This window comes from Dunckerocampus dactyliophorus, chromosome 20 (assembly GCF_027744805.1).
Source record: "Dunckerocampus dactyliophorus isolate RoL2022-P2 chromosome 20, RoL_Ddac_1.1, whole genome shotgun sequence".
NCBI lineage: Eukaryota > Metazoa > Chordata > Actinopteri > Syngnathiformes > Syngnathidae > Dunckerocampus > Dunckerocampus dactyliophorus.
The window spans coordinates 5,622,987-5,646,974 of record NC_072838.1 but is presented as its reverse complement, the minus strand read 5'-3'; the positions used below and the strand labels follow the sequence as shown (position 1 = coordinate 5,646,974).

General features: G+C 37.9%; 1 protein-coding gene across 2 annotated transcripts; it reads right to left on the bottom strand.

Moving 5' to 3' along the window:
* Positions 1-343: 343 nt before the first annotated feature.
* On the bottom strand, positions 344-23,982 carry LOC129173322 (ankyrin repeat and MYND domain-containing protein 2-like). 2 transcript variants are annotated; one of them, XM_054764118.1, is made up of 11 exons: positions 23,497-23,982; positions 19,389-19,606; positions 17,957-18,021; positions 15,181-15,319; positions 11,700-11,798; positions 11,455-11,615; positions 9,572-9,786; positions 7,760-7,895; positions 7,474-7,602; positions 5,039-5,162; positions 344-1,684 (listed from the first exon to the last, which is right to left on the bottom strand). In XM_054764118.1, the coding sequence occupies exons 2-11, from the start codon at positions 19,453-19,455 to the stop codon at positions 1,530-1,532; spliced, it is 1,290 nt and encodes a 429-aa protein (XP_054620093.1). In that variant the 5' UTR covers positions 19,456-19,606; positions 23,497-23,982; the 3' UTR covers positions 344-1,529. The 2 variants fall into 2 exon arrangements, with proteins under 2 accessions (XP_054620093.1, XP_054620094.1); XM_054764119.1 differs by having other exon boundaries at positions 7,787-7,895.
* Positions 23,983-23,988: the final 6 nt, after the last annotated feature.

The window sequence follows — 23,988 nt, the reverse complement described above, 5'->3', positions numbered from 1 at the left end:
TATAACTGTAACTGTAACAGAAGGCGTTCACAGGACACGAAAGGTAATGATTGTTATTGGATTTCCAAAGTTCCTGTACTTGGTCAATATTGTCCGTGTCGCAGAACTTGCTTGCATATTTAATGGTAATGATTTCCGCTGCAAATCATTTCACAGGATGATGTTCCTGTCATGGTTTTGTGTCCTTTTTTGCTCCTCCCCAATGTCCAGGATGAGATCATCGATCAAGAAAAGACCAAACGTTATCCATGATTCATTTTATCATCACGATACCTCAATAAATACAACCATGGAATTTATATTTCATCTACCACTAACTAATAATAACTAATAAGTAAGAACGTTTCATACACTACCAGTCAAAAGTTTGGGGACACTTTCTCATCCAATACCATTATAAAGTGTCTCCAAACTTTTGACTGGTAGTGTGTAACTATACAGGATATCATAAGCTCTGTTTGTAATGTTGTGTTGTCTGGAATTTCGAGGTCTGTCAACGCACCTTAGCATGAGTATGATAGGTGGATACCCAGGAAGTGTTTCTGGAGGAAAAGTTTGGCTGCTTCTCAATTTGCGCACAAACACTTTGGCGTTTTGAGTGCATGACTGCATTGACATTTTCTCACATTTCTCTCTTATTTAATCACTCTCAAAAAAGTTCAAACCTTCGTTTGCATTTGAATAATCAACCTTAATGATCAACACAGGAAATGATGAAGTCACTCACGCATATTTCACTCCCGGGGCCGTGTCTTTTCGTCCTGGCGCCGTTCCGCTGTACTGTAGCTTTGTTTGTATCCTTGTTAAAACATATTACTGCAGACAAACCCAAGATTCATTTACAAGCTAGCAAACAAGCAAGCTAGCGATGACACAGGAGACATGGCAGGACGGCACGAAGGAGATTGATTGACAATGGGCTACAGCCAATCAGGACGCACATAAGAATGGGCGGTGCAGACGGGCGAGAGAGGGAAGAGTTAGACACTCAACTTCCCACAATGCAATTCTTCTTAAAGGGCCACGCTCGCACAAAAAAAAAATCGGTAAACAGTGACTCCACGAAAGGTGAACCGCGATACAGCGAGGGAACACTGTATTGAGTAATAGGAGTGTAAAGGTGACTATAGGGGTGTTATTTCATGTCTAAAGGGCTTTAGTAAGGGTAAAAGGCACATTTAGAAGGTCTTAAGCAGGTTTTCTAAGCTCTAACGACAAAAATCTTCCATTTATAAATAAGAAATCCTACTAGGAGGAAATTCACTTATCACGGCTGGTCTGGAACCGATTAACCGTCATAAATGAGGGATTACTGTGGAGGATTTTGCCGTACTTGTCACTATGAACGCACTTGTGCACTCAAAAGACCAAGCATAAGTACGCAAGTGCGCAACTTGAGACACAGCCTGTGTTTTTCTGTCTGGAAGTAACAATATCTTAAAAGCGCTACAACTATAAGGTAAATGCTGCACACACACACGACATCCCCTCCTGCAGGACGTTGTTGAAAAGTCACAAAGAGATGCGGTTCAGTTTTGGGGGCTGGATGGGTCCTCCGAGGGTGCGGATGGGCAGACCAGCAGCTCTCCAGGGCAGCCTCCGGCAGCAGCCACCTTCTCCTCGGCCCGCAGACACAACTCCTGCAGGAAGTTGGCGGTCTCCATCACCAGGTCGCTCTCGTCTTCTAAAAAAGTCCAAATGACGACTTCTTTACTTGGACAGCGGGACCTCTGAGTAGATTATCTCTAAATGTGTACAAATTGGAGTGACATTTGAGATGACACTACTCTATACCAAAGGGTACCAGAACAGTAAAAAGGAAAGTGTGATGGTAACCATAGATCTGGAAATGGAGCTTATTGAGACAAAGGCAGTAGAATATAACCAATGTAAGATCAATCATACACACAAACATGTTACATTATGACAGGGTGCCCAAAGTGGGTGCCCTTTGTGGCACGCAGCTGTTTTTTTTGTTTCACTTTCTAAAAATAATACAATTTAAAAAAGCAGAAATGGACATTTTTTTTAAATAAAATATTACGGGAAAAAGTCATAATTTTCTGAAAATAAAATAAATATTATGAAGGGGCAATAAGTTGAAATATTAAAGAAATATATATAAAAAAGATGTGATAGGAGAAAGAAAAAAAGAAAAAATAAAGTTGTAATTTTTGGAAAATTAGGTTGGAAAAAAAGTGATAATGTTACGAGAATAAAGTCCAAATATATATTGGAATAAAGTCATAATTATGAGAAAAAAATGTATAAGAAGAAAGTTGAAATAGTTTGAAAATCAAAACAATTTGAAACCCCCCCCCCCAGCAGAAACGGAAAAACTGCTGTAGTTTTCCAACAATAAAGGCAAAAATATTAAGAGAAAAAAAGTTGTATTCTATCAAGAAAAAAGACATAATTTTACAAGAATAAATGATGAATATTATTATAAAGTTAATATATTAAAGAAAAAATAATAATAAAATATTATGAGAAACAAAGAAAAAAACAAACCAAATGTAATAAAAAAAAATAGGTTGTGGGAAAAGTTAAAATATGATGACAATAAAGTCAAAATATTACAGGGAATAAAGTCATAATTCCAAGAAGAAAATGTCAGAAAGTTGAAATAGTTTGAAAATAAAAAATTGAAAAAAAAAAACAGCTGTCATTTTACAGGAATAAAGTCAAAACATCAAGAGAAAAAGGCGTATTCTATCTAAATTGTAATTTTTCGAGAATAAATTAGTAATATTATGAGGAAAAATAATGTAATTTTAGTATCATAAAGTATAATTTATTTTTCTTATAAAGAAATAATATTATGAGAAAGAAAAGAAAAAGCAAATAAAGTTGTAATTTTTGTAAAATTAGGTTGCGGAAAATGTGAAAATGTTATAAGAAGAAAGTCAAAATATTATGGGAATAAAGTCATAATTCTGAGAAGAATTAAAGATTATTTAAGAAGAATGTTGGGGGAAAAAACTCAAACAAAGCTGCAATGTTTCAAAAATGAGGTTGCAGAAAAAATTGTAATGTTACGAGAATAAAGTGCAAATATTATGGGAATAAAATCATAAACATGAGAGGAAAATGAACAAGAAGAAAGTTGAAAATAAAAAAGTGGAGCTCAAGAGAAAAAAAGTTGTATTCTATCGAGAAAAAGGTTTTTTTTATGAGAATAAAACTCATTATAATAGGAGGAAAAAAAATCTCATTTTATTTCTTTTTTTAAAGTCTTATTACTGTGAGAAATGAACAAAATGAATAAAGTTGTAATTTTTTAAAAACTAAGATTGGGAAACTAGTCATAACAAGAATGAAGTCAATATGGGAATAAAGTTGTGAGAAGAAAATGTACAAATATTGTTGAAAAAGAATGTTGAAATACTTGGAAAAAAAGATAAAATATGGGAAAATGGGAAAAAAAATGTGAAGTCGATATTCATAACAGGCTCTTTCACCTGTATGACAAAGCTGAGATGCATTTTTTTCTTGAAATATAAGTAACTTCTTAGCATATCTACATGTGTTGGTAGAGGTAGAGGAAGTGCGCCGTCAGGAGGACGCTGCCAAGCAGGGACAATGGATGAGGTGGGAAGGCATGGAGGAGAGAAAGCTCACCTGGAGGCAGCTCTGGGAAATGGAGGCAAGAAACAGCTTCATCGTAAGAGCTACAGTACATATGATGTGCTCCCATCCCCAATGGCGAGGACCCAACCTGCCCAAATTCAGTGACTCTCAAACACACCTTGAACTGTTGTAGGACGAGCCTCACACAAGGCCGCTACACCTGGAGGCATAATCAGGTCCTCAAATGTCTGGCAGCAGCCCTTGAGAGCAAGAGGAACACCATCAAGTCCTTGCCCTCGAGAGCTGCCAATTCCATCTCAGTGCCAACATCATTGGAGAGGGACAGAAACAGTCTAACCCCCCAGCTGCTAAACCAGAATCTGGACAGCTAGCCATGGCCCGGGATTGGAAGATGCTGGTTGATATTGGCAAGCAACTAATCTTTCCCCCAGAGATTGCAACCACCACCCTCAGGCCAGACTTGGTGCTATGGGCCCTTTCACTAAAGGTGGTCTAAATCATAGAACTCACAGTCCCACGGGTGGATTCCACCGAAGATGCCTGAGAACGAACGAAACTGCGCTACACAGATCTGGCAGCAGATGGATGGAAGGCCAAGGTCTATCCAGCTGAAGTAGGATGCAGAGGTTTTGTGGCTTCCGCTACCATCAGGATAATGAAAGACTGTGACATTCATGGACAGACCATAAGATCAGGCTCTGAAGCGGCCGAAAGAAGCAGCCAGTGGCTATGGATCAAGGGGGCACACACCTGGGACGCCATGTGTAGCCGATGAGGTCCCTGGAGGTGTCAGTGGGCCTATCATCAAAACACCAATGAAGGAGGGTACCCACCTGATGACCCTAAAGAAGTTTTAAAGCCACCCCCTTCCTTCCTGCCCTTACCCAAGGGTGGGGCGTGGTGGGAAGGGGGAGGGCTGAGCGACGACCCGGTGGGCGGGGCAGTTTTTTGGTCCCAGGTCGGGACCTCACTGCCTAGCTCATCTCCCTCCGCTCTCCAGGCACTACTTTACTCATGATTGGGTACGGGACACAGGCTCAGGCCTTTGATGAGGGTGTCTCGTGTTGAAAGGCCGAAAACACCCACTGATTCGAAGGTACACTACTGATGATGTGTCCCAAAATTGACATTCTTCCCATGGCTGAGATAAAGTTCCCATGAAACTGTCAACATCCACGCCTCATGTGATTACCATCCATGGGCATCAAGTCGTGTGTATTTATGAACCTGTTGCTTTACAAAAAGATTGTTAATATTCCATGAAATGTGGCTTCACCGTTAGTAACGGCTTTATCCAGGCGACAGTAGCTGAAACAGAGTCATCCACTTGACATGATGGTAAAAGGAGCTTCAAATCAGAGCAGAATGTGTACCACCGTAAAGGTGGTGAATATAATGACGAATCACCGTCATGAATGAATCACCATGAGTGAATGAGGCAAAGCACCTTTCAGTTCTTTCAGTCGCGGGGCGTCTCTTTCCAAGTCTGCGTTCTGCTCCTGTATCGCCCTGCACATCTTTTTATGGGTGAACCAGTGCAGCTTTTGGCACGTCAAACTGCAGTAAGTCACCTTCAAAACAAAATAACAAGGTCAATCAAAGCCCATTTCCGTTTGCTAAGCTCTCTTTACGCTCAGCAGAACAATAAAAGACATTGATGGACAAATATGAACATAATACCAAAATATCCATATAGTTTGGCAGGTGAAGTATTATTCGAGGTAAGTGTTGGTGTTTGCGACAGGTAAGTAAAGTGGAACCTTGGTTAGCATCATCCATCCGTTCCAGAAGGACTCAACACGAAAAGTACCCCATTTTTAAATCCATTTTTCCCATAAGAAATAATGTAAATCCAGTGAATCCGTTCCAGAAAGCCAAAAATGTCAACACAAAACACGTTTTTATACTTTTACATGCATAAAACAATTCTAATTGCATATAAATGATGAATGAAAGGGATAAATGAACATTTAAGCTTACTTTTACCTTCATGGAAGATGTGATTGTTGCCAAAGACACAATGTGGCAATGAGATCAACACGGACGCCACCTTCCTGTTTTGAGTTACAGTGGTGTGAAAAAGTGTTTGCCCTCTTCCTGATTTATTTTTTTTTTGCATGTTTGTCACACTTAAATGTTTCAGATCATCAAACAAATGTAAAGATTAGTCAATGACAACACAGCTGAACACAAAATGCAGTTTTTACATGAAACTATTTGTTATGAAGGGAGGGGAAAAAAATCCAAACCTACATGGCCCTCTGTGAAAAAGTGATTGCTCTCCTTGCTAAAACATAACTTAAATTGAATTTATTGAGATCTATCAGTGCGGAAAAGGTTATAAAGCCATTTCTAAAGCTTTGGGACTCCAGCAAACCACAATGAGAGCCATTGTCCTGAAATGGCAAAAAAATAGAACAGTGGTGAACCTTCCCAGGAGTGGCCGGACAACCAAAATTACCCCAAAAGCGCAGACCTAACTTTGCCCCTTGGATATTTTGCTAAGCACACAAGTAGATATGCTAAGAAGTTAGATATATTTCAAGATGTTTTGTCCAAAAGCCTATTATTAGTACTTATTATTAGTAATTTTTACTCTTTTCTCTTTTCGTCATATTTTTTTTTTGTTTTTTTTAATTTCTAAATGTTTAACTTTCCTTCTTAAGTAATCTTGGTAAATTTTCTTTTCGTAATATTATGACTTTATTCCCATAATATTATAACTTTTTCGCCAAACAAATTTTCCAAAAATGACAACATATTTGTTCTTTAATATTTCAACTCTATGCTATTAAAACCACATTATTTTTCTTCATAATATTACGAGTTTATTCTTGTAAAATTGCCACTTTTTTCTCATTAAAATATGATTTTTTTTCTCTTAATATATTGACTTTATGCTCGTAAAATTACAGCCGTTTTATTCTTTTCTGTTTTTTATTTTGTTTTTTTTTTATATTTCAGCTTTCTTCTTGTCACTTTGTCCTTGTAATTAGAACTTTATTCACATAATATTTTGACTTTATTCTCATAATATTAGAACTTGTTCCCCAACGTAACTTTCCAAAATGTACACTGTTATTTTGTTTTGTTTGTTTCTCATAAAATCACGCCTTTAAAAAATGATTTTTTTCTTTAATATTTCAACTCTGTGCCACTAAAATAACATTATTTTTCCTCATTATTCTACGACTTTATTCTTGTACAATTGCAACTATTTATCTCATTAGAATCTGACTTTTTTTCTCTTAATATTTTGACGTTAATTATTATATAATTATCGCCGTTTTTTTAATTTCTGTTTTTTTTTAAAGTTTGTTCTTTAAACATTTTCCAACTACAGTATTTCAACTTTCTTCTTTTCTTTTCTTCTCGCAATTATGACTTTATTCCCATAATATTTCAGCTTTATTATTATAACGTAATGTTATAACTTTTTTTCCCCAACCTAATCTTGCAAAAATGTCAACTTTATTCATTGTTTTGTTTGTTTTTCATAATTTTATGACTGAAAAGAATGTATTTCTTTAATACTCTACTGTATTTCAACTTGATGCTACTAAAATGATCTTACTTTTCTGTGTAATATTACCTTATTCTTGTAAAATTACTGCAGATTTTTCAATTTTTTGCTGTTGTTCTTGTTAAATGATATTTTTCAGATGCGCTGTGGGCCAATAAAAAAAAAAAGCCACGGGCTGGCAATGGCCCACAGGCCCCACTTGGGACACCCCTGGGTTAGAGTACTTCGGTCTGGAACAGATTAATGACGCTGATGTATGTCTTTTTCGAGTACAATGGGCGTCTTACGTGCAGGGTTGAAGAGGTTAACAGTGTGATGATGTTGGAGCGTGTGCGGCCCATGGTGGATGCAATACTCACAGCCTTACAGAGGGAGCACCTCTTGTCGGCGCCGCGCTCGCCACATGTAGCACAGTAGTCAGCATCCACAAACGCCATCTGACCAGTCAGTGCTTGAGTTAAGACTGAGAATGCCGTCGGGTCATTGCCCTGAAATAGAAACACGCCACTGAATAATAAAAAATAATAATAATATCACCTATGGACTCTACTTCTAACATGAGCCTCCCTTGTTCCTCTTGAAAAATCCACATCACTTGCAATATATGATGCTGCACTTACAGTCCCTTTCATATTCTTCACTTACAATCTCTACCGGTGCAATGGTCCTCACCAGCTGCTGAAGCAGTGTGGTCTCACAGTACGGGAACTTCCTGATGCAGTCTCGGATGAACTTCTCCTGGTACTGTGGGAAGCCATCGCTATCTCTCCCCCTCAGCAGGCTGGGTGGGGCCCAACGTTGACACAACACAGTACATACAGTGGTGTGAAAACGTGTTTGCCCCCTTCCTCCTTGTTTTTTTTGCATGTTTGTCACACTTAAATGTTTCAGATCATCAAACAAATGTAAATATTAGTCAATGACAACACAACTGAACACAAAATGCAGTTTTTTAAATGAAACTTTTTATTATTAAGGGAGAAAAAAATCCAAACCTACATGTCCCTGTGTGAAAAAGTGATTGCCCCCTAAACCTAATACCTGATTGGGCCACCCTTAGCAGCAACAACTGCAATCAAGCGTTTGTGATAACTTGCAATGAGTCTCTTCCAGCGCTGTGGAGGAATTTTGGCCCACTCATCTTTGCAGAATTGTTGTCATTCAGCCACATTGGAGGGTTTTCCAGCATGAAGCGCCTTTTTAAGGTCATGACACAGCATCTCAATAGGATTCAGGTCAGGACTTTGACTAGACCACTCCACAGTCTTCATTTTGTTTTTCTTCAGCCATTCAGAGGTGGACTTGCTGGTGTGTTTTGGATCATTGTCCTGCTTGCAGAACCCAAGTTGGTTTCAGCTTGAGGTCACCAACAGATGGCCGGACATTCTCCTTCAGCAGAATTCATGGTTCCATTTATCACAGCAAGTCTTCCACGTCCTGAAGCAGCAAAACCACCCCAGACCATCACACTACCACCACCATATTGTACTGTTGGTATGATGTTCTTTTTCTAAAATACGGCGTTACGTTTACGCCAGATGTAATGGGACACACACCTTCCAAAAAGTTAAACTTTTGTCTCGTCAGACCACGGAGTATTTTCCCAAAGGTCTTGGGGATCATCAAGATGTTTTCTGGTAAAATTGAGTTGAGTCTTAATGTTTTTTTGTTCAGCAGTGGTTTTGGTCTTGGAACTCTGCCATGCAGGCCGTTTTTGTCCAGTGTCTTTCTTATGGTGGAGTCATGAACACTGACCTTAACTGAGGCAAGTGAGGCCTGCAGGTCTTTGGATGTTGTTGTGGGGTCTTGTGGGGTCTCTTGGATGAGTCGTTGCTGTGCTCTTGGGGTCATTTTGGGTGTCCGGCCTCTCCTGGAAAAGGTTCACCACTGTTCCATATGTTTGCCATTTGTGGATAATGGCTCTCACTGTGGTTCGCTGGAGTCCCAAAGCTTTAGAAGTGGCTTTATAACCTTTTCCACATTGATAGATCTCAATTAATCTCAGTTAAATTATGTTTTAACAGGGGGAGCAATCACTTTTTCACACAGGACTTTAAGGGAACTTATGGGAATAAAGTCATAATACCACGAGAAGAAAATGTACGGATTATTTAAGAAGAAAGTTGAAATATTTGGAGGAAAAAAAACTAGAAAAATGGAGAAGAAACAACAAAGAGTGAAGTTGCTTCTTCACCTATAAGACAAAGCTGACATGCAGTTTATTCTTGAAATACTGTATATGTCACTTCTTAGCATATCTGCATGTGTTGCTTTACTAAATATCAAAGTGGCAAAGTTGCATGTTTCACTACGTGGCCCTCGCTGGAAAATGTTTGGACACCCCTGACTTAGAAGATGGAGCAAAAGTATTGGATTATCTACAAAATCACATGCGTTTGGAATAAAACCAAAAACTGAGGCCCAGCAGCAGCATTTCTAAGACGAGGCCTCACCCACCTCTTCACCAGCGCGTCCAACTTGTCGTCCTGTTTCTGCAGGAAGCTGACGCATTTCTGCAGCACGCAGCTGATGTAATGCATCTTCATGGCCAAGACTTCGTTCATGTCTTGCTGCTTCACACACTGTTCACACAGCAGGTCCATCACTTGGGAACACTTCTCCAGGGCTCCAACATCCACCAGGACAGGGTTCTCCCTCACCAGCATGACTATCTGGCAGATCAGAGAGCAGGTTCAATCAACGCATAATGTACACCACTGTTACACTAATCTCACTGCATCTGTGATACTGGTTTTCACATTCTATTCACCTCTGAAACCCGAGGCTTTTATCCAAAAGAAATCATATTTCGGTGCATGTGCGAGGTGTACGTGGATGATGTGAGTATGTACAAATATCTTGACTGGATAAGAGTACATGAAGATGCTAGTTCTGTGAGTATGATACTTGTAGCGTTGGAAGGCCTAAGTGTTAGCTTTCAAAGTTTGTTACATTACTGCAGTGGTGTCCAAAGGGCAAATGAGTAAAAATAGATAAATCAGCACTTAGTTTACAAGAATAAAGTCAATATATACAAAGAAAAAAGGTTGTAACTAGAAAAGCACTCGGAGAGCGCAGCCCTCCGCCACATAGTGTTAGCATGCTCATGTTAGCATGCACGTTAGCATCGCTAGCACATAATATAATAGTGTCTACCTATGAAAATGGCTGAAAATGCTACTATGCTAATATTAGCATGCTAGCAATGCTAACATTAGCATGTGAACACCTAGCATGATAGCGGTAAGTGTTTATATACAGTATGTGTCTGTGTATGAAAATAGGAAATCAATGCTTGTATGCTAATGTTAGCATGCTAACACCTAGCATAATAGCACTAAGTGTTTGTATAAGTACCTACCTCTTGGTGGAGGTAATCAAACAAGAAAAAGGTGTAGTTTTACAATAATACAATTGTAATATTATGAGGAAAACTAACATTCTTTTTAGTAGCATAAAGTTGAAATATTAAAGAAAACATTATTTTTTTTAAAGATGTAATATTGTGAGAAACATCAAATAATGATGTACGTAATTTTTGGATAATCAGGCTGCAGAAAAAGATAGGATGTCACGAAAATAAAGTCAAAATACTATGAGAATAAAGTCATAATTACGAGGAGAAAATTTACAAGTTCAAGTTGAAATAGTTGGAAAATGTAATTAAAAAACACAGCCAAAATGGAAAAAACAGCTGTCATTTTCTGAGAATTAAGTCAAAAAGAGAAAACAGTTGTGTTCTAATGAGAAAAAAGTCACAATTTTACAAGAATGAACTGGTAATATTATGAGGAAAAATAATTTAGATTAAATATTTGATATACAGTATATCAGATTAGACATTAGATATTAAGTTAAACATTTTAATAGCATGGATTTGAAATATTAAAGATTTTTTTTTAAGTCACAATAATATGAAAAACAAACAAAACAAGATAAAGCCATATTGTTTGGAAAATTAGGTTGAGGAAAAAGTAATAATATTTTGGCAATAAGTCATAATTACAAGAAGAAAATTTACAATTTGAAGTTGAAATAGTTGGAAAATTAAAAAAAAAAACAACAGCAAAAATGGGGAAAAAACAGCTGTAATTTTATGAGAATAAAGTCAAAATATTAAGCGAAAAATGTTGTATTCGGAAATAAGTTTACATTGTACAAGAATTAAGGGGTAATATTATCAGGAAAAATAATTTGGATTAAATATTCAATATTAAATATGAATTTAAATATTTTAGTAGCACAGAGTTGAAATATTGCATTATTTTTTGTGTGTGTGTATCTTCTAAGTAGTTCTGGAGTGACTTCTACTGCGTTGCTGCTGCATGAGGAGGCTTCACCTTGACTGGATGGAGGTTGGTTGTCATAATGATTTTGTGCAGGGGTCCTGCCAGCCCTGGGGGCAGCTTTGGCTCTCTCTCCAGCCCCTGAGGTCTGGTGTAGTACTCCAGTCTTGCCCGTGAAAAGAAATTATTGATCACCGTCACGCAGTCGTGCTGGCCTGGAAAAAGAAGGTACACTGGTGGGCTTTGGCTTCCCGTTCACTTGACACTCGACACTCCAGGCTTGTCTGCGTCTGGCTCACCCACAAAAGCCGCCATCTGAGCAGCGGTGCGACCCACAGAGTTCACCAGGTCTGTCTCTGCACCAGCGTCCAGCATCATGGAGGTAATGTCGGTCTTACCTGTGGGGTGAAATATTCATTTATCAACAGGACATTGCTATTCCCTTCAACTGGGGGTGATTCTCAGAGGATGGAGGTGTCCTCCGAGCCCCCCAGCACTAACTCACTAACTATTTTAAGTATTAATGGTATTATTATGATGGTATTTATGATGGAGCTCTCATCAGAGACGCTTTTTTCGGGGTGTCATGGCACGGCTCCGAACAACATTAAAGTCACAAGAAGAGAAGACTAAGCCGGGGGTGTCCAAACTTTCTCCACCAAAAAAGATGCAGCGGGCCACATTAATATTTTTAGAAATGTTTTTAATATAGCAAAAAAAAATATTAAAAAAAAAAAAAAGTGCATATTTTTTTGTAAAAAAAAACATTATTTTGTAATTTTATTTTTTGTAAATATTTTTGAAAAACAAATTGTGTCAAAATGTCACAATTTTATTAGTCCATTTTTTTTTGCAAAAATACAGCTTTGTGTTACTATTAGTTATTACTAGCACGATTTCACCCTTTTGGCTCACATTTTGCATTTTTTCTCTATTTTTCCAGTTTTTGCTCAATTGTAGTTTTTGAATGTGCTGCGAGTCAATAAAAAAACAAGCGGCCGGGCGGCAAATGGCCACCTGGCTGCACTTTGGACGCCCCTGGTTTGCGCCAACAAGGACACAAACTAAAGCTACATAAGCTGAGATAAGTCATTTTTAAAAAAAAGTATATAAACAGGTTTTCTGTCATGCCCCCCCCAGGGGACAGAAATGTTTTTCGGTATCTATTTATTTATCTGTACTGTACAGACTGAACCCAAAACTTAAAACAACAAAAATACAACAAAATGGAGAGCTGTGAAGCATACAAGCATATTCACGAGTCAAACGGCACGTTGAGTACAATAAATGTGTACATGTTGGCAGGTCAGCACTAACATTGAGAGTACTCCTGCCTCTCACGCCTCCCCTCACAGTTCATTTTTCCCAGCAGCGCCTTTACTTACTTACTGTTTTGGTAGTTTTTCCTGCTGTTGCTTTTTGTAGCAGTGTTTTGCGTTTTTTCTTTTTGTGGCCCAGCCCTGTATTTTGGTGTTTTTTGGACTCACTACATTTTGTGTTGCTTTGTATGACGTTTTTACTCCTGTGGAGATATTTTGTATGAAATCTTTTGTTCACTACCGTCTGCATCTTGGGTCCAAACACCGGCTGAGAAAGTTTAAATAGTTGGAAAATTAAAAAAAATAAAAAATAACAGCAGACATGGAACGACAGCTGTCATTTTACGAGAATAAGGTCAAATTATTAAGAGAAAAAAAGTCGTATTCTAACACCAAGAAAGTCACAATTTTACCAGAATAAACTCGTAATATTATGAGGAAAAATAAGTCATTTTGGTAGCATAGAGTTGAAATATTCCAGTCGTAATATGAGGAAAAAAACAAAACAAAATAAAGTTGTAATTTTCGGAAAATTAGGTTGGGAAAAATGATAATGTTATAGGAATAAAGTCAAAATATTATGGGAATAATGTCATCACAAAAATTTTATTTGCAAAGATTATTTCATAATAAAGTTGAAATATTTGGAAAATAAAAAAAAACTGCAAAAATGGGGTGGGGAAAAAAGAGTGAAGTTGATACTAGTAATTGGCATTTTCACCTACAGTAGTCCCTCGCTACATCACGGTTCAAACATCACACCCTCACTCTATTGTGTGTTTTTTTTAAATGTATTAATAAATGATTGCTGTTTTGTGGTTGAACACAGCCTCTTATTAGTCAACAAAATATGCATATTTAAGCAAATTGTACTCATTCTTGGCCTAAATGAAGCATTTTAAAGCACAAAAATGGCTAATTGAACTAACTAAATGAACTAAAATACAAATACAAGGCAAAATAAGCGTTCTAATTGTGAATGTAGTATTCTACATTGGCCACTAGGTGTCAGCAATGGCTCAGTGAGACAAGCAGCAGACGTGATCACCTTGCAGGTTTAAATGATCTCACAGCAGGCACAATAATAATAACATCATAATTGTAATAACAGGCTACTGTTGGGTCCCACAACGAGGTAAAACTCAACCTTGAACCTCTGATGTCACTTCCTGTCCTTCACACATCTCTCTGCTCGCCACTAAGGTCCCCCGGGGAACACATTTACTGTGACACACACAAGTAGGAGTTTAATGTGCGTCTTAAATGGCTTATTTGCTCTCATCATGTCTGCGTCTCGTTTGACGTCATCAGTGAGTGTCTCCAGGTGCCATTTATCACTTCGAGAGAGCAATGTTAGCTTGTAAATGTCCTTGTGTGGGAACAGGGCTCCCCCAATGACGAGACTTCACCCTCTAAGGCCTCACCACTATCCGTGTGTTAAGTTTGGCACTCCGAACTTCCAACTTCCTGCCACTGACTTCCTTTGGCATTCATTCTAGCATCTAAGTAACACGCCCAGTCGTGTTACTTAAAAAGAAAAAAGTAACTTCTAAAAGTCACTTCTATGCAACTCAAATGATGTTGACGATGATTCCCCTAAAATTACAACCTGTTTGTCACTTTTTTTCTGTTAATATTTTGACATTATTCTTGTAAAATTTCTACATTTTTTTCTATTTCTGCTGGGGGTTTTAAAAAATATTTTTCCAAATATTTCAACATTCTTCTTGTAAATTTTCCTCTTGTAAAATTATGACTTTATTCTGATAACATCCATCCATCCATTTTCTATACCGCTTCTCCTCTTTAGGGTCGTGCTGGAGCCTATCCCAGCTGACTTCGGGCGACAGGCGGGGTACACCCTGGACTGGTCGCCAGCCAATCACAGGGCACATATAGACAACCATTCACACTCACATTCATACCTATGGACAATTTAGAGTCTCCAATTAACCTAACATGCATGTTTTTGGAATGTGGGAGGAAACTGGAGTACCCGGAGAAAACCCACGCACGCACGGGGAGAACATGCAAACTCCACACAGAGATGCCCCAGGGGAGAATTGAACCCAGGTCTTCCCGATCTCCAGACTATATTTCAACATTCTTCTTGTACATTTTCCTCTTGTAAAATCACCACTTTAATGCATGTACGATTGTTTGATGCAAGTAAAATGATAGTGTTTTGTAGTTTTGTGGCGTAACTGTGTTAGTTGGCAAAGAACTACAGAGCCAACCGCTGATGACATCATAGACGAGCCACGGAGCTGACTTTTGCTTCCTGTTTCCATGTATTAGCTAGCTAATAGGTTGCTAACAAGGATGTTTTGCCATATTGTACGTTAAGTGGACAGTGTTTGCAAACTCTCCACTGTACCGTTTCATTTTTAGACCATGTATAGATGCGGAAAACCGGTGGTCGCTGTCACATATTCATGCTTTTTTTTTTTTTTTTTTTTACCTGACAATCCAGCAAACATGAGAGCAGTGTATCCATGCTGGTGCTGGTTGCAGTTGACATCAGCCCCATGCTGCAGCAGCAGACGGCACATTTCGGCTTTACCCTTATAGGCCGCGTGCATCAGTGGAGTCATCCCATCCTGATAGCAAACACAGCAGAGGAGCAGCAAAGTGAGTGTGTGTGGGGGGGGGGGGGGGGGCTTCACAAACTGTTTCTTTTGCTTCAGTTTATTGCCAAAAAAACCCAAAAATAACATAGAGGGGCAGGAGATCGCCAACAACATTCATTGTCAATTTGTGCAAGCGTGCTCATATCACGTGAGTGTTTTTGGGTGTCCGTACGTGTGAGGCTGCGTCACCTGACTGTGACGGTTTGAAGGAGCCGGTGAGCGCCGTGTAGTGGCGGCGGTCTATTATCAAAGAGCTCTCATCAGTCGTCTCCATATGTCTCCGTCACAAAGGATAACACATGCTCGGCTGACATAGCTGTCGTAGCTGACGTAGCACCTTTATGCATTTTACAGTTAAAAATAGTAAAACAGTACCGCATACGACATTATGTAGTCATGGCTTTCTGTTTTTTGAACATTTACAGTATTTTTACTTCTTTATTATAATTGATTTGCTGGTTACTGTCCACATTTGCGTGTTTGGCAGTTAAAGTGATAATTATTGTTATTATTACTATTACTATTAGTATGATCATGTATTTTAATCCAAAATGAACGCAAACATGTTGTTTTATTTTTTTTCACTCATTTTATTTGCCATAAGTATTTTTAATGGCACATTCTAAAAAGACAGTTACGTCCCTCGTTTATCGCGGTTAAGTGGTTCCAAACCCGGCCACTATAAATGAATTTCCATGATATAGGATTCAATATTAATAAAAGGAATGGAATTTTTGTAGGTAGAGCATAGAAAACCTGTCTATGACTTTTTTTACACATTATTAGAGCCCTGTAGACCTGAAATAACACCTCTATAATCACCTTTACACTCCTATTATTCATTGTTTACACCACATTGCTCAACTCTTATGCTGCAGGGACTCACGGCGGCTGCTAGCTAGCACGCTAGCGAGCTAACCAGTTAGCCTCGAATTTATTTCTTCTAAACTTAAGAGGCCAAAAACGTACCACTTCCACACAGAATGGGAGGAGAACTGTTTTTCACCTTATCATGTCAGACATGCAACGGCTGACTTCATGACTTCATAATAAATAAGATAAATTAGATCGCTACAATGTACGAACCTCCCCCCCCCGGTCTGTGGGAGATTTGTTGGAACACAAGCCGGTCCGTGGGTCAAAAAAGGTTGTGGACCACTGATGTAAGGTAATGTCTCAATGTTTTGTGTCATTACTGCCACCTAGTGACCAGAATACCACACATCACTTGTATTTCAATATGTTTTGACTAATAATAGACCATACTCTACCAAAAAACAGCCATCATTTATTTGTCTGTAGTGTGGATGTCTTTTTTTCTTTTAAATATGGTGACGCATCCCTCGTTTATGATGGTTAGCTAGTTCCAGGCCTGACTGTGCTAAGTGAATTTTACTTACAGCATAGAAAACCTGTTTATGACTTTCTAAATATGTTTTTTTTAAACATTATTAGAGCCCTTTAGACATGTAATAACACCTCTACAGTCACCTTTACACTCCTGTTATTCATTGTTTAAAACACATTGCTCAACTCTTATGCTGCAGGGACTCACGGCAGCTGCTAGCTAGCAAGCTAGCGAGCTAACCAGTTAGCCTCAAATTTATTTCTTCTAAATTTAAAAAGCCAGTGTTAAGGTAATGTCATAAAAGGTAATGTCTTGTGTCATTACTGCTGCCTAGTCACCAGAATGCCACACATCACTTGTATTTCAATATGTTTTCACTAATAATAGATCACAGTCTACCACAAAACAGTGATTTTTAAAAAATTAATTCATTTATTTCTGAAAAAACGCGATACAGTGAAGGAGCGATAATCGGACTACAATATTGCGAGCGATGATTGTATATACTTTACTTTACGTGAGAACATTAAAAAACAAATCATGAAAATGTAGAAAAATGTAATGTGAAAATGAAAAGTGGAACTGTTGATTCTAATCAATAATACACATTCTCTGCATGTGGATGTATTTTTTTCTTTTAAATATGGGGACGTATCCTTCGTTTGTGGCGGTTAACTAGTTCCAGGTCTGACCGTGTGAAGTGAATTTCTAAGTGAAAACCTGTTTACAACCTTCTAAATACACTTTTAACATTATTAGAGCCCTCTAGACATGAAATAACACCCTTATAGTCACCTTTACACTCCTATTCCCCAATATAGTAGACATCATAATAGAAACTAAGACATTAGCAAATAGCTTTTTTGCTTCCTGTTCTGTACAGTACTTCCTGCTGTGGCTATTGTCTCATCAATGTAACATTACTGACCCCTAGTGACCAGTGTAGAATACTACACATCATCACAACATCTTTGAATGCATCTTCTGAATGCCTTATATTTGTATTTTACTTCATGCAGCCATATTTATGCTTGAAAATGCTTCATTTCCGTCAAAAAATACATAACAGTTGCACAACAAATATGCTTTTAGACCAATAATAGCTCGTCTTCAACCTATTAATTAATATACATTTGTGAAAAACCGTGATCGAGTGGAGCTGCAAAAGTCAAAGTACAAAATGGCAAGGGATTATATAGATATAGTAAATATCGTGGAGCACCCTGTCATCGATGTTATCATCTGCAGTGTCTCAGTACCTCGTCCAAGCAGTTGACTCGCACATCTTCACCTGCAAGCAGTTGGGCCGCCTCCTGCACATCACCTGCACAGCAAAAATAGACACATTATGATACTGTTACTTAGGGATGTCAGGTAATAATATCGGCCGACCGACATGATCGGCCGATATTGGCATGAAAAATGAGATATCAGAAAATATTGGTGTGTTTTTTTCTGCCAATATTCATATCGATATCATATCCAGGTTTTGCCTTGGGATCGTAAATGTGCAATGGGTGTAAAGTGCTGGTCATTGGAGGGGGGACTGAGACGTTTTCCTTCAATACCGATACCTACGGGGGTGTCCAAAGTGCGGCGCGAGGGCCATTTGCGGAAAAACTAAAAAAAATGGAAAAATCTGCAGTAATTACACAACAATAAAGTCAAAATATTAGGAGAAAAAATGTAATCTAACAAAAAAAGTCATAATTTTACAAGAATAAAGTAATATGAGGAAAAGTAACGTTATTTTTGTAGCATAAATTTGAAATATAGTATTAAAAAAAGCTGTTTTTTTAAGTTAAGTCTAAATTGTGGAAAACAAACAGTGGATAAAGTTGTAAATGTTCGGAAAGTTAGGTTGCGGATAAAGTTATCATCGTACAAAAGTAAAGTCAAAAATATTAAGGCAATAAATTCATAATTACGAAAAGAAAATTTACAAGAAGAAACTTGAAATAGATCATTTAAAAAAAACAACAGCAGAAATGAAAACAAAACTGCTGTAATTTTACAAGAATAAAGTCCAAATATGAAGAGAAAAAAGTCGTATTCTCACGAGAAAAAAAAGCTACAATTTTACGAGAGAAAAACTTAATTTTATGAGGAAAATTAATCTCATTTTAGTACTGTGGCGAGGACAGTGTACATTTTTTTATTTTTGTTTTTAAGTCGTAACCTTATGGGAAACAAACAAAACAAAATTCAGTTGTCATTTTTAGAAAATTAGATTTGGGGAAAAGTTATAATATTATGGGAATAAAGTCATAATATTACAAGACGAAAATTTACAAAGGTTATTTTTGGAAGAAAGTTTAAATATTTGGAAAATTAAAAAAAAATAAGTAAAAATGGGGAAAAAAGAGCAAAGAGTGATGTTGATATTAATAATATATACTGTATATATATATATATACCAATATATATGTATGTACAATATATACGTATAATCCATTAATAATATTGCAAATGTGGAATATGAAATGCAAAAGATGGCAAACTGAATGAGGTGTGCTTGTATTCAGATTCATTTTTATGATAAAATAAAGGAATATGAGAAGAAACTGGACTATTCCCGGCAATAAGTCTTACATTTTATGAATTAACAGGGACTAATGATGTCCATCTTCCTTTCATACACAGCACAGAGTCAGCAAATATGACTCGGTGAGGTCAAAGGTGACGACTTACCAGCCTCAATGACTTGTAAGATTTTCCTCTCAGACGCCGTCAGTTGTCCCTTGCGAGGCGCAGCCATTCTTTGCTTTTGTTGTCTGCTGGATCAGAGCCGCTCCTTCAGTCAGTCGGTGTGAACAAAGTCGAAGCGGAACCGTCCTCAAGAGGCGGGATGAAGTACAGGAGGAAGCAAGGTGCACTCGAGGAGGATGAGCCATCCTTGGATCGTACCACTGGCAAACAAGGGGGAAGGTAGCTTTCGCAGCGACTGCATGCTTTTTATATTCAACACCAGAAAAGCGAGACATATCACTTTCATGGAGGATTACAATCCTTGCTAAATGTTATTAAATTGAAGTTGGCCACTTGCTAAATGCGTTCTTCCACTTGAACATGCTTCATGACGTACGGTTCTTTGGTTCCAGACCTGACAGTGATAAGTGAATTTCCACAAAGTTGGATTCCTTATTTATAAATGGAATATTTTCATAGTTACAGCCTGGAAAACCTGTTTACCACCTTCTAAAGACACTTTTCAACATTACTAGAGCCCTCTCCACATGAGATAACACCCCTACAGTCACCTTTACACTCCTATGACCCAATATAGTAGACATAAGCAGAGAAAATAAAATATAATATAGACCAGGGGTCTGCAAAGCGCGGCACGGGGACCACTTGCGGCCTGCAGCTATTTGTTTTTATTGGCCTGGCGCACATTCTAAAAATATAATTTGACAAGAAAAACTAAAGAAAAAGCCAATGACATAAAAAAATGGCAAAATCAGCAGGACTTTTACAAGAATAAAGCCAAAATATTTAGAAAACGTTGCAATCTAACAAGAAAAAGTCATCAATTTACAAGAAGAACGACGTAGTAAAATAACATAATTTCAGTAGCATAAATTTGAAATATTAAAGAAAATGTTCTAGTGTTACGATAATAAAGTCAAAATATTAGGGGAAGAAAGTCATAATTATGAGGAAAAAAATTACATGAAGAAATTTTGAAATAGCTGAGGATTAAAAAAACCAGCAGAAACGGAAAAAACAGCTAAAATTTTACGAGAGTAAAGAAAGAATAGAGAAAAAAAGTCACAATTTTACAATAATAAACTCATAATAATGAGAAAAAATAATTTTATTTTAGTAGCATAGAGGCAAAATATTAAAGAAAAAATAAGTAATTTTTTAAAGTCCTAAAATGATGAGAAACCAAACAAAATAAAGTTGTCATTTTTGGAAAATTTGGTTGGGGAAAAAGTTACAATATTATGGCAATAAAGTCATAGTAGTCGTAGTATAAAAACAAATTATGAAGATTATTTAAGAAGAAAGTTGGAATATTTGGAAAAGTTTTTACAAAATGGGGAAAAAGAGCTGATACTAATAATATGCTTTTTCACCAATATCACAAAGCTGAGATGCAGTTTTTTTCTTGAAATATATATGAAATATACAGTACACAGTCATGGAAAAACATGACGAGACCACCCTTGTTTCTTCAGTTTTTGTTCATTTTAACGCCTGATACAACTAAAGGTACCTTTGTTTGGACAAATATAACAATGACAACAAAAATAGCTCATAAGAGTTACATTTTTTGGCAGTACAATGCTATAGCTATTCATGTAAGAACTTAAAGGGATAGTTCAGATTCAGTAACATTACTGACACCTAGTGGCCAGTGTACAATACTACATATCATGTCTTTGAATGCATCTTCTGAATGCCTTATACACTCCTCCTGATCAAAACCTTAAGACCAGTTGAAAAATTGCTAGAATTTGGATTTTGCACATTTGGATCTTAATGAGGTTTTAAGTAGAGCTACAATATGCAAAAGCAAGAAGGGGGAGTGAGACACAAAGCATTTTGAAAAAGTAATTTATTGAAAACAACAATTAAACTGAAATAGGCTGTTTATCAGCTGATCAAAAGTTTAAGACCATCGCTCAAAAATGAACAAAAAACTCTTCAAACCAGAACCAAAAGTGTTCTCAGTAGGACTTAGTAATGAGTAGCTCCACCGTTCTTGTTAATCACTTCAAAAATTGCTTTGGGCATGCTTGATGCGAGTGTTTCCAGGAGGCTAGTGGGAACGTTGCTCCAAGTGAGGAAGATGGCTTCATGAAGAACATAAACTATCTGGAATTAATGGCCATTTTTATAAACTTCCCTTGCCATCCATCCCCAAATGTTCTCTATGGATTTAAATGAGGGGAACATGCAGGATGGTCGAAAAGAGTGATGTTATTCTCCCTGAAGAAGTCCTTGGTCAAGCCAGCATTGTGAACTGCAGCGTTGTCCTGTTGAAAAACCCAGCTGTTACCACACAGACGAGGGCCCTCAGTCATGCAACATCTGCATCCGTTTGACGACCCTGTACCACCTGAAGCTCCAGTGTTCCACTGAATGAAAAAGCACCCCAGATCATGATGGACCCCCTTCCACTATTCTGGGTAAAAATCATCTCAGGTGGGATCTCCTCCTCATGCCAGTAACGTTGGAAGCCATCTGGACCATCAAGGTTACATTTTTTCTCATCAGAGAATAAAACTTTTTTCCACCTTTCAATGTCCCATGTTTGATGCTCCCTGGCAAAGTCTAAACGGGCAGTTTTGTGCCGTTGAAGGAGACGAGGTCTTTGAATTCATTTTTAAACCCTTTTCCTGCAGATGCCGTCTGATGGTTGCGCTGCAGTCGGCACCAGTAAGGGCCTTAAAATGGGTGGAAGACGGCCCTGTGTCTTGATGGACAGCCAATCGGATCCTCGCAGGTGTGATTTTTTTGGGTCTACCACTTGACTTTTTTGTTCCATAATGCTCAGGATCTTTAAAAAAATGTAGAATGACTGATTTACTGCACCCAACTTCAGCAGCAATGGCACGCTGCGAGAGGCCTTGCTTATGCAGCTCCACAGTCCGACCACGTTGAAAAAGAGAACGCTTCTTAGCTTTAGCCATCAGGAGAGCATGACAGTGTGAATGCCTGACAGAAAATGAACATTTTGAGCAGATTTTGGCTTTTATAGCCTGAGGTCTTAAACGTTTCATCAGGTGATAAACAACCTATTTCAGTTTTTTTTTTTTTTTGCATATTGTAGCTCTACTAAAAACTTCATTAAGATCCAAATGTGCAAAATGCAAATTCTAGCAATTTTTCAACCAGTCTTAAGATTTTGATCAGGTCTGTATATGCATTTTACTTTATTTAGCCATTTTTAAGCTCGAAGATGCTAAAATGCTTAAATATGCATATTTTTCATTCATAATTATTGTATTCAACCAGAAAACATCCATCCATCCATTTGTCCTCACTGGGGTCGCAGGAACCACGAAACAGCAAAGATTTCTGAAAAAACACGATAGAATGAATCCGTGAAAAGTGGCGAGGGGTTACTGTATGATCAACACATACAGTAAATACTGTACTGTTTGTGACTTCCGGCTGATCTTTCTATTTTCAACCACCACCAGAGGGCACCACATACACACAGAAACCCAACACAATTTAGCTCAGCATTTTTTCCACCTGGCTTCACCCCGTTCTGTAGTTATTGTTCTCTAATTTCTTACATTTTATGCCTACTGCTATCCACACCTGTGTGCACCTTTTCTTTAATCAATACCGTTAGTTATACTGTATATCCAGTGGCGGGCAGTGCATTTTCCCTGAATACAATCCACCTATGCCGATACTGTTAGCTAACAGTGCTGTTAGCTAACTGTTAGCTAGCAGTGCTGGTGTAGCGACTATACCAGCACTGCAGTCGTCCAGTGAGGGCCACATAGTGAAACATGAAAGGATGCAACTTTGCCACTTTGACATTTTGTAAAGCAACACATGTAGATACGCTAAGAAGTTCGATATATTTCAAGAATAAACCGTATCTCAGCTTTGTCATGTCGGTGAAAAAGTATTATTAATATTAACTTCACTCTTTGCTCCTTTTTCAATTTTTTCTGTTTTTTTAAATGTTCAAAATATTTAAAAGTTGTTTCCTTTCTTCTCTTTTAAAGGAGGGAGTATCAGGGCCAAATTAAAAAAATAATAATAATCTGAGATTTCCAGAATAAAGAAAATAAATTGTAAATTTACGAGAATAAAGTGGTGATATTACGTGTCATGCGAGTCAGCAGGAAAATACAGCGTAGCTCCTCAGGAAGGAAGGAAACTTTCCTCTTGCTTCAGGCAAGCTTTTAGTTATAACATGGCAGCAAAACCGAGCAGTAGAGAATTTAGCATTTAAGATTAGCATGACTAGCCTTTCTCACGTCTGTCTTCCCTAGAGTCCCTTCATATACAGGTAGAGGGATTCTATACTGTGACGTTCTGCAGGACAGGAGCGAGCGTCCCCCGTCCTGCGCTCTTATTTTGGCAAGGTATACTTCCTGTTGGGTGGACGAGGCAGCCACTTCACGCCTGGTGGCCGCGCAGCTGTCGCCAATCACGATTGGGGGCTGTTAAAAGACCGGCGTCGTCAGACGTACGGCGCTGGTCCATTGTCGTTACTGTTGATGTTGCTCGTGTTCCACGTCGCTTTACTTGTTGACATTCCCATCGTGTTGCTTTCCCACAGAGCTTTTTTTTTCCCCTCTGTCGCTTTTGGTTT

Excerpts from the sequence above, each read along its gene's own strand:
- LOC129173322 (XM_054764118.1), bottom strand. The coding sequence starts at position 19,455 with ATGGCTGCGCCTCGCAAGGGACAACTGACGGCGTCTGAGAGGAAAATC. Across the intron at positions 9,787-11,454 it reads CCAACCTCCATCCAGTCAAG|ATAGTCATGCTGGTGAGGGA; the intron begins GTGAAGCCTCCT and ends CTGATCTGCCAG. Across the intron at positions 5,163-7,473 it reads GGTGCTCCCTCTGTAAGGCT|GTGACTTACTGCAGTTTGAC; the intron begins GTGAGTATTGCA and ends TTTGTTTTGAAG.